Source organism: Osmerus eperlanus, chromosome 15 (assembly GCF_963692335.1).
Source record: "Osmerus eperlanus chromosome 15, fOsmEpe2.1, whole genome shotgun sequence".
NCBI lineage: Eukaryota > Metazoa > Chordata > Actinopteri > Osmeriformes > Osmeridae > Osmerus > Osmerus eperlanus.
This window is the reverse complement of record NC_085032.1, coordinates 15,516,758-15,528,048: the sequence shown is the minus strand read 5'-3', so window position 1 is coordinate 15,528,048 and position 11,291 is coordinate 15,516,758. Positions and strand designations below refer to the sequence as shown.

The 11,291-nt window shown below is 43.1% G+C and overlaps 1 protein-coding gene across 4 annotated transcripts; it reads left to right on the top strand.

Moving 5' to 3' along the window:
• The first annotated feature begins 439 nt into the window (after positions 1-439).
• zgc:112332 (uncharacterized protein LOC553712 homolog) lies at positions 440-10,550 on the top strand. Of its 4 annotated transcripts, none has more exons than XM_062479568.1 (8): positions 440-601; positions 985-1,046; positions 1,211-1,326; positions 3,325-3,480; positions 3,953-4,057; positions 4,857-5,066; positions 9,525-9,717; positions 10,061-10,550. In XM_062479568.1, exons 2-8 carry the CDS (start codon positions 1,012-1,014, stop codon positions 10,233-10,235), a joined length of 990 nt encoding a protein of 329 aa, XP_062335552.1. In that variant the 5' UTR covers positions 440-601; positions 985-1,011; the 3' UTR covers positions 10,236-10,550. The 4 variants fall into 4 exon arrangements, with proteins under 4 accessions (XP_062335552.1, XP_062335553.1, XP_062335555.1 ...); XM_062479570.1 differs by having other exon boundaries at positions 458-601; positions 10,047-10,550; XM_062479569.1 differs by lacking the exon at positions 985-1,046 and having other exon boundaries at positions 441-601.
• Positions 10,551-11,291: the final 741 nt, after the last annotated feature.

The following is an 11,291-nucleotide window of genomic DNA, read 5'->3' as shown; positions in this document are numbered from 1 at the left end:
CTCTGGATAAGAGTGTCTGCTAAATGACTAAATGTAAATGTAATAATTGTATGCCAGGCACAAAAAGGACACCTTCCGACATGTTGACAAGCGGGTTTCATGTGTTTAACTTCAACAAAGTGATCTTATAAATCGTTTTAAGTGTGTCATGTTCCTGTTGAAACTTCCGGCATCAACGTCGTGCTGACAAATCAGACAATATTGTGCAACTACAGTATCTTTGTAAATTAACACAAAGGGGCCTTCGCCTACCAAACAGAATAACATAAATGATGTTGACTGAGAGACGACTGTTGTGTACCTCTATGGATTGCAGAAGTAAATATAGTAGTAGTAAAATAGTAAGTAGTGGCCTTTTATTGGCTCTAACATCCCGGGGAAGCTTTTTTCACACCCGCTCGATAGGTAAGGGAGACTTCGGTCGAGCCACGTGATTGTAGCTCCCGCTATGTGTGTGACGGGCCGGGGTGGGCGGCGACAGCAGACACGGAACGTATCAACTGATGAATGTAAAGAGCAAACTTGAGTTAAGCTTTTGAGGTTAAACTTAAAGCGCCGCCGTGCTGAAGAAATCATCACCAAGAACAATGCATGCAATTAGGTAAGTCAGTGCTCCCTTATCTGAATTATTCATCATACAATCGTCAGTTGTATTCACATTTTTGTGTCTGAATATTGGACATAGAATTGGACGATCTATGATGTATATATTTTGAAAAACATCTTGTTTTAACCTTCATCACATTTTCTAACATTCAAAGTTCGTGAATTGTTCTGTGTGGACGATATTATACAGTATTGAGTATCTGGGTAGTGAGAATATTATTAGTAGTAATACTATTATTATTAATATTTACATTTATTAGTGTACCAAACCTAATATTTTGGATTTGTTTCAGTCGCATCTCTCTGATAGTGAAAAAATGGTGTAACTAAAGCCATTGTTATGTGCGAATCTCTGACTAACACTGTTTATTAATGAAGGAATCTGTTCCCCCTGTTGCCTTGGAGATGTCCAAATCTGGTGTTAGAAATCACTTTGTGAGGTGACGTGTGTTTGGTGAATGTGTTTTTCATAATACAGACATTCCTAATGATATTTCCTGTTCTTGAAACACTGTTGAATGTACAGTGTGCCTCTATCTGGCTATGTTGAACATTACCTTTATGACTCTGTGTGTGTGTGTGTGTGTGTGTTTGTGTGTGTCAGGAACTGTGTGTGTGGCCGTTGGTCATCTGATGTCAGGTTGGACGGCCAAACTGTCCTCATTACAGGAGCTAACACTGGGATTGGCAAGGAGACCGCTCGAGACCTGGCCAGGAGAGGTACACACACACACACACACATGCCTGGTGTCTTTATGTATCTCAGCTCTCATAACATGTGCGGGTGTCTGTGCTGCTGGCAGCAAGACTGGGCTAACCCTGCCTCTAGGTGTGAAGATAGCCCTGCCTCTAGGTGTGAGGATAGCCCTGCCTCTAGGTGTGAGGATAGCCCTGCCTCTAGGTGTGAGGATAGCCCTGCCTCTAGGTGTGAGGCTAACCCTGCCTCTAGGTGTGAGGATAGCCCTGCCTCTAGGTGTGAGGCTAACCCTGCATCTAGGTGTGAAGATAGCCCTGCCTCTAGGTGTGAGGCTAACCCTGCCTCTAGGTGTGAGGATAGCCCTGCCTCTAGGTGTGAGGCTAACCCTGCATCTAGGTGTGAAGATAGCCCTGCCTCTAGGTGTGAGGCTAACCCTGCCTCTAGGTGTGAGGCTAACCCTGCCTCTAGGTGTGAGGCTAACCCTGCCTCTAGGTGTGAGGATAGCCCTGCCTCTGTGTCCATGCTGCTGTGGTCCTGCTTTACCTCAGAAACGGGCTACATTATAAACCCTGCTAGTGTGGGATAAGTCAGAGCAGGGGACAGAGGGGGCTTTGTCAGGGCGTTCTCCTCAGGCTCCAGCACTCCACAGGGCACACAGGGACACACTAACGCACGTACACACATACACACCCTAACACAAGTACACACAGGGACACAGAAACACACTCACATACACCCGCACACATGCACACAGATACAGGTACACACAGAAACACACACATATGCACAACACATACACACACACAGACACACACACTAACGAAGATAAAAGCTGGTTCTGGATACTTGATTTCTTTTGTTCCATTGGCTGTATTTGAAAAGCTTGGTGCAGCACTCAGTACCTCTCACAAAAAGCTCAAGTGTGTGTGTCTGTGTATGTGTCTGTGTTTCTGCTTGTGTGTGAATGAGTGTGTGTCTGTGAGTTCAGACAGTTTGTGTGTTCAGGCGTTGCTTCCCTATAGTTGGGCAGATAAGCATAGCAGGGTAGAGACTGGAAAGGGATTGCTTTAAACTCTTTGGTTTTTGTAAAGTTTGAACTCAAGAGTTTGTCTGTGTCTATTTCAAGAGTCGTTTTTGGAAAAAATGGGATATTAGAAAAAATAAATCAGTTCGATTGTTCTCATCATCTGGAAAGGTACAATATTTTGCGTTGTACATCAGCAAGACAAACAGAAAGGATTCAACAAAAGTGAACTTTCATTTATTTGTCTCACTTCAGCCCGCTCGATGTACAGCCTTGAAAAACCTCCATTAGTCTGCTCCCCCTGCCTCTCTGGTGCTGACAGACCTCTCATCTACAGTCTGTACAGAAGTCAACGTTCTCTGATAAACAACATCAACAGTTTACCATGTAGTGTCTAACCAAAACGATTTTCTCTTTTTTTAGCAAATGTTTTCCCCTGGCATGAAGTCATAGGGGATCATTGCTTAGTGAGCTCAGGGCTTGAGTCAGCTGTCCCCCCCTCACCATTCCCTTCACCCCTCCCTCCCCCCTTCACCCCTCCCTCCTCCCTCTCTTAGAACCCTCCGCTAATTGTTTATTTATTGTTTGTCTTTAATTATAATAACTCTGCTGCCAGGGAATTTAAGAAACCATGAAGTGTCCCACATAACAACAGGGAGAGCAGAACAAAGCCATGATAGATTCCAGACTGAACACTCCAATGGAATGATGGTTCTTTGCCATAATTACTAGTTATTGTGGCATTGTGTGTGTGTGTGTGTGTGTGTGTGGGTATGTGTGTTTCTTTGTGTGTGTGTTTCTTTGTGTGTGTGTGTGCCCTCATTTACCGCTGTCATGGTTCATTAGCATTTTTTTCTAAATGAGACAAAGTTGCTAAATGAGCGCTGAGAGCACAGTGCACCGCTCTCTCACCCCAACTTTAGCCGAACAAAACAGTCCTGGTGTTGACGTCATCAACCAAGCCAGTGACCTGTTTACCCCGGACCTCTGACCCCAGGCGCTCGCATCATCATGGCCTGCAGAGACGTGGAGAAGGCGGAGTCTGCCAGGACGGAGATCATGGATGACGCCGGGAACGAGGAGGTGGTGGTGAGAAAGCTGGATCTCTCCAGCACCTCGTCCATCAGGGAGCTGGCTGAGATCATCAACAGGGGTACACAACTCGTTTCAAAGTGTTCTTGTGACACTGTGAAGTGTTTACATAGTGCAGGGTATCACCAGAGTGGACTTAAACAAGTAAAAACAAGCGAAGAGTAAAATGAACACTGCTGGTGTTAAATGAAGACTGTAAGAACTTTACAAACAAATATACATGTATTTACTCTCTGAGTCTGTTGGGGTCACGTGCTTGGGCAATAGGCCCGTGGTGCTGTCTCAGTGGTGAGTAATTATGCGCCATATGGCCACATGATTGAGGCTATATTTGGATACAATTATATAAAAGCGCCTTAGTTGCAATGTTGGTAAACTACCCGAAGCACCAGTTTTCCTAACTTTGATAAACTACCATAAGTGAAAATGCCCTCTAAAAAGCATCCCAAAATTGGAGGGAAAACAAGGACAGAAGTCTGTAAGAAAATACGTTAAAAATATTTTCTAACTGTTGGTCCTGTTTGTGTTTCCAGAGGAGCAGAAGCTTAACATCCTCATAAACAACGCTGGCATCATGATGTGTCCGTACTCTAAGACTACAGACGGCTTTGAAACGCAGTTTGGGGTCAATCACCTAGGTAACACACGTCACCTAGGCAACACACGTCACCTAGGCAACACACGTCACCTAGGCAACACGCATTAGGAAGTGTTCATGAAGAGGAATAACCTTAACCTTTACACAAGAACAAATGACAGGCATGCAAACATGCGTGTGCATGTAATCGACTTACCGTTTAGACAAGCACTAAAGCACACCGTGTTTCCTGTTATTTTGTCTGTCATAGACTTGACTCCATGAACACACAAACAAGTGCCTAGTGGGGACCCTATTACAACCAGTCCTATTTAGCGGATTCTTAATCTGATTATGTGATTAGCTATATTGAATAAGTATAGGCATGCAACTATTGCAGGAATGAATATGTCTAGTTTTTTCCCTTGTTGTAAAGTTTGTTTGGGTGGGCTTACTTTTCTCTTGTTACTGTAGATCTCTCTCTAGGCTCCTGTCTAGACGACACCCAGTCACCGGTTCAGTTGGGTAGACAGTGTAAACCTGACGTTTGGAATATATACACTATATACATAGTCACTGCTTTTCCTTTTGTGGCTGAACCCAAGTCAAACTCACATTACTTCCTCTAGGTCACTTCCTGTAGGTTACTTCCTGTTGACCTTCCAGCTAGGAGCTGCGTTAGACTGAGCTCCCTTTCTGAACACATGGAAGCACATCCTGAGAATGTCCTTTCACACAACCCCCTTCCTTTGACCGTACATTTCAGTCAGATAGTTCAGTCATCTGCACCCTCTTGTCCTTGTGTTGAGCCCTGCTCTTGTGGCTGAACTCCAAGTCAAACTCACGTTAACTTCCTTTAGGTCACTTCCTGTTGACCTACCTGCTGCTGGACCTAATCAAGCGATCGGCGCCGGCTCGCATCGTCAACGTGGCGTCCGTGGCCCACACCTGGACGGGCCTGCGATTGGACGACATCAACAGCGAGCGAAGCTACGACAGTGTGAAAGCTTACGGGCAGAGCAAACTAGCCAACGTCCTGAGCACGCGCTCACTAGCCAAGCGTCTGCGAGGTAAGTCTCGGAGTTACCTGACGACATGAACGCAGGGCCGAGTTGAGCAATATGACGGCCGGATTAACGAGCATCGTCAAAGTCTAAAGGAAACGAAAGTCTTGTTTACACTTCCAAGTTACAAGTTCCTTCAAATCTATGGAAACGGAAGTATAAAAAGGTTAAATGTTTATTTGAAAGGAGGACATCATGATTCATGTAATCTAAGTTTTACTTCGTTTTTCTTTAATTTAACATTCATGTAGCAGACGCTTTTATCCAAAGCGATGTACAAAAAGTACTGAGCAAGCAAGGTTCGAATTACGGGGGGGGCTTGGGGGGAGGTTTGACCCTCCTAATTAAGACTTGGACCAACCCAAAAGAGGTTGGTTAGTATGTGTGTTTTGGATAAAATTACCAAAGGGGTTAGTATGTGTATTTTGGGGTAAATGACCAAAGGGGTTAGCATGTGTGTTTTTGATTAAATCACCAAAGGGGTTAATATGTGTGTTTTGGGGTAAATTACCAAAGGGGTTAGTAGGCCTATGTGTGTTTTGGGGTAAATGGCCAAAGGGGTTAGTATGTATGTTTTGGATTAAATGACCAAAGGGGTTAATATGTGTGTTTTGGGGTAAATTACCAAAGGGGTTAGCATGTGTGTTTTGGATGAAATGACCAAAGGGGTTAGTATGTGTGTTTTGGGGTAAATGACCAAAGGGGTTAGCATGTGAGTTTTGTGGTAAATGACCAAAGGGGTTAGTATATGTGTTTTGGATGAAATGACCAAAGGGGTTAGCATGTGAGTTTTGTGGTAAATGACCAAAGGGGTTAGCATGTGTGTTTTGGATTAAATGACCAAAGGGGTTAAGCATGTGTGTTTTGGATAAAATGACCAAAGGGGTTAGTATGTGTGTTTTGGGGTAAATGACCAAAGGGGTTAGCATGTGAGTTTTGAGGTAAATGACCAAAGGGGTTAGTATATGTGTTTTGGATGAAATTACCAAAGGGGTTAGTATATGTGTTTTGGATGAAATGACCAAAGGGGTTAATATGTGTGTTTTGGGGTAAATGACCAAAGGGGTTAGCATGTGTGTTTTGGATGAAATGACCAAAGGGGTTAGCATATGTGTTTTGGATAAAATGACCAAAGGGGTTAGTATGTGTGTTTTGGGGTAAATGACCAAAGGGGTTAGTAGGCCTATGTGTGTTTCGGGGGAAATGACCAAAGGGGTTAGCATGTGAGTTTTGTGGTAAATGACCAAAGGGGTTATTAAGTGTGTTTTGGATGAAATGACCAAAGGGGTTAGCATGTGTGTTTCGGATAAAATGACCAAAGGGGTTAGCATGTGAGTTTTGTGGTAAATGACCAAAGGGGTTAGTATATGTGTTTTGGATTAAATGACCAAAGGGGTTAGTGTGTGTGTTTTGGGGTAAATGACCAAAGGGGTTAGCATGTGAGTTTTGGGGTAAATGACCAAAGGGGTTAGCATGTGTGTTTTTGATTAAATGACCAAAGGGGTTAGCATGTGTGTTTTGGATAAAATGACCAAAGGGGTTAGTATGTGTATTTTGGGGTAAATGGCCAAAGGGGTTAGTATGTGTGTTTTGGGGTAAATGGCCAAAGGGGTTAGTATGTGTGTTTTGAATGAAATTACCAAAGGGGTTAGCATGTGTGTTTTGAATGAAATGACCAAAGGGGTTAGTATATGTGTTTTGGATGAAATTACCAAAGGGGTTAGTGTGTGTGTTTTGGGGTAAATGACCAAAGGGGTTAGCATGTGTGTTTTGGATGAAATGACCAAAGGGGTTAGCATGTGTGTTTTTGATTAAATGACCAAAGGGGTTAGCATGTGTGTTTTGGATAAAATGACCAAAGGGGTTAGTATGTGTGTTTTGGGGTAAATGACCAAAGGGGTTAGCATGTGAGTTTTGTGGTAAATGACCAAAGGGGTTAGTATATGTGTTTTGGATGAAATGACCAAAGGGGTTAGTATATGTGTTTTGGATGAAATGACCAAAGGGGTTAGTGTGTGTGTTTTGGGGTAAATGACCAAAGGGGTTAGCATGTGTGTTTTGGATGAAATTACAAAAGGGGTTAGCATGTGTGTTTTGGATGAAATGACCAAAGGGGTTAGCATGTCAGTTTTGGGGTAAATGACCAAAGGGGTTAGCATGTGTGTTTTTGATTAAATGACCAAAGGGGTGAATATGTGTGTTTTGGGGTAAATGACCCAAGGGGTTAGTAGGCCTATGTGTGTTTCGGGGTAAATGACCAAAGGGGTTAGCATGTGTGTTTTTGATTAAATGACCAAACGGGTTAATATGTGCGTTTTGGATAAAATGACCAAAGGGGTTAGCATGTGTGTTTTGAATGAAATGACCAAAGGGGTTAGTATATGTGTTTTGGATGAAATTACCAAAGGGGTTAGTGTGTGTGTTTTGGGGTAAATGACCAAAGGGGTTAGCATGTGTGTTTTGGATGAAATGACCAAAGGGGTTAGCATGTGTGTTTTTGATTAAATGACCAAAGGGGTTAGCATGTGTGTTTTGGATAAAATGACCAAAGGGGTTAGTATGTGTGTTTTGGGGTAAATGACCAAAGGGGTTAGCATGTGAGTTTTGTGGTAAATGACCAAAGGGGTTAGTATATGTGTTTTGGATGAAATGACCAAAGGGGTTAGTATATGTGTTTTGGAGGAAATGACCAAAGGGGTTAGTGTGTGTGTTTTGGGGTAAATGACCAAAGGGGTTAGCATGTGTGTTTTGGATGAAATTACAAAAGGGGTTAGCATGTGTGTTTTGGATGAAATGACCAAAGGGGTTAGCATGTCAGTTTTGGGGTAAATGACCAAAGGGGTTAGCATGTGTGTTTTTGATTAAATGACCAAAGGGGTGAATATGTGTGTTTTGGGGTAAATGACCCAAGGGGTTAGTAGGCCTATGTGTGTTTCGGGGTAAATGACCAAAGGGGTTAGCATGTGTGTTTTTGATTAAATGACCAAACGGGTTAATATGTGCGTTTTGGATAAAATGACCAAAGGGGTTAGTATGTGTGTTTTGGGGTATATGGCCAAAGGGGTTAGTATGTGTGTTTTGGATGAAATGACCAAAGGGGTTAGTATATGTGTTTTGGATGAAATGACCAAAGGGGTTAGTGTGTGTGTTTTGGGGTAAATGACCAAAGGGGTTAGCATGTGTGTTTTGGATGAAATTACCAAAGGGGTTAGTAGGCCTATGTGTGTTTCGGGGGAAATGACCAAAGGGGTTAGCATGTGAGTTTTTGATTAAATGACCAAAGGTGTTAGCATGTGTGTTTTGGATGAAATGACCAAAGGGGTTAGTATGTGTGTTTTGGGGTAAATGACCAAGGGGGTTAGTATCAGGGTTTGAATTGTGGGGGTCTTGGGGGGGGTTTGACCCCCCTAATTAAGACTTGGACCCCCCGAAAGAGGTAAAAACAACAAGTCGCGGGGGCTGATACATTTATATATCGTTCTTACCTGTAATCAGAAACGCCCTGGAGAAGAAGTTGACCCCCCCCCGATTATCATTGTATATTTTGCACTTTGGTTAGCAGAAGATCAAAGTGCATAGTGTTTCAGTGGCCAGAGACATGGAACGGTCTGTCTTTACTAGGAATAATCGCAAAGTAAGCTCATATCAGCTACCAGCCACGGTGAACAAAAATATTACCACAGTGCAACATAACTCCTGTTAAGGCTGATTGACAGCATGACTTTGGAACAGACACGGGTGTTTTTGCTCCACTCACGCAGGGAGAATAGTATTTCCTGTTCTTGATCTTCTCGACAGGATGTTTAAGATTGTAGAGAATGTCCAGCATTTGACGTCCTTAAGGAAAGCCTGCATCTGTCAACACGAGATAAAACAGAATTAGGGGAAGTATGTGGTTGACCCTGTGTGTGTCTGTAAATGTGCGTGAGTATCCCCGTGTGTGTGAATGTGCGTGTCCTTGTGTGTGTGTGTGCGAGAGAGTGTGTGTTTATGCATGGGTGTGTAAGGGAACATGTGTACCGTATGAGGCTGTTGGCAGGGTACTGGCTGCATACAGACATTTCCTCATATATTTATAGAACAGGTTCTTTGGGATGCAAATGGGAGAACAAGAGCATGGAAAGGTGGCCTGGCCACCATCTACTGAGCTGTGTGGTCTGAGTGGTGTGTCTGAGCGGTTATTGGTCCTGTTCCTCTTAACTGTTTTCCTAGTGGCCTAACCTGTGTCATGCAGTTTAAACCTTACAAAGTACCTCTAAATAATTCAAATCCCACGTGAGCTAACATTCGTATAAACAAAAATTTAACAAATACAAACATGAAATTCACCACTTCTGCCGATTTTTTTGAATTTTTATTACGTTCATCAAGGTATTCATTAAGCAGGCACTTTGACTGTATATGATAACCTGCACATGTATGTGCAAGCGGCATGTAAGCATGTAGAGCGTGTGTCCCTTGCAGGGACGGGGGTGAGTGTGTTCTCCCTGCATCCCGGGGTGGTCCGGTCTGACCTGTGGAGGCACCTCAACACAGGTGTTCAGCTGGCCGTGAAGGTGTTCAGCATCTTCAGCAAGACCACAGTGGAGGGAGCGCAGACCAGCATCTACTGTGCTGTTCAGCCAGGACTGGAGGCAGAGAGTGGGGGGTACTACAGGTACAGACACGCAGACACACACATGAACACAGTGTGTTCCCTTACACACGCAGACACACACATGAACACAGTGTGTTCCCTTACACACACAGATACACATGCACACAGTGTGTTCCCTTACACACACAGATACACATGCACAGAGCATGTTTGGCCCTACTGAAATCTTGTGTGTGTTTTCTTTTATTTATTTTTATTTAACCTTTATTTACCCAGGCAAGATCATTAAGAACAAATTCTTATTTACAGTGATGGCCTGTGTGTGTAGTGGTAGGATCATGCTTGGTTCTCATGGTGTTTTACGTGTGTGTGTGTGTGTGTGTAAACAGTGACTGTGCTCCAGCTCGTTGCTCCAGAGCGGCGTCGGACGAGGAACTGGCAGAGAAGCTGTGGGAGGTCAGCTGCAAGATGCTGGAGCTCACCTGGGACTAGAGACTGGCCACGCCCCTACGCCCACTACAGTATCTCAGAATCCTTTCACTGGCCAAGTCCATCTACTACACTGTCCTACAGTGTAGAAACACTGCTGTCTACATTCTGGAATCCCATTCTACGTTCTAGAACACCGCATTCTACGTTGTAGAGTCCCACTCTGCGTTCTAGAAAACCATTGTACATCTACAACAGAACACTTCATTTATTGTAATCCAGTTCTACGTTCTAGAATATCGTTTTTATACATTCTAGAACACTGCCGTGATTAATGTATTATCATGAATTATAGGGAAGGCAATCATTTTTTTGGTATTGTCCCAGGTTGAACACTATGTATGAATTGTTTCTATAGTCTGACTCCTGTGTAAATAGTAGTATTATCTCTTCATTACTATCACCATGCAACAACTGTTGCATGGTTCACAAGTATGAAAGTGCATCACTTTCAGCTGTAGAGAAGCTGAGAGAGTTGTTTTACTGGTTCTATAAATCAGGGTATTGTGTCAGTATTATGAGAACTTCATTAAGTTTAGTTTCAGTTTGATTAAAATGTACATGGTTGTGATCTATGGTAGCATAATTATTACATACACTACCAGTTTGTGTATGAAGTATTAAAACAAATTCTAATCACACCCTGTGTTAAGTGAATTCAAGCATGCTTTGTTTTCCAGGATTATTTATCCCAACAGCAAGGCTTTCTAGGTTTACACATGACTGTGTGCATGACTAAAAAGATGCTGCAAGGATTAAGAGGAATTTGCTTCTGAACCCTGGGTTGGCGTGGTAAAACTGAACCTAGTCTGTTCATCAGCAAACTGTACAATGGTCTCACAAGCCCCATGGCCCACCTAACCTCATGAGTTTCTTGGAACCTGTGGGTGGTCCATAACTAAAGAGAATAGGCCTAGACTTCCATGTGATTCCTGTAATTAGATATTTTGCACAAAACACAGGGATAGAACTGTAGGCTTGTAACACGGTGAAGCTCCACAATGCAGTGGTTACCATGACAATTAAGAGGATCAAATTAAAGAATGACCAGTATGTAGTCAACGTAATCTCCTTGTAGTCGTATCCTTAGCTAACCTTGTTTAGTATAGTTATGCCAGTATGGTTTTATTGTGTTCTTACTTTGA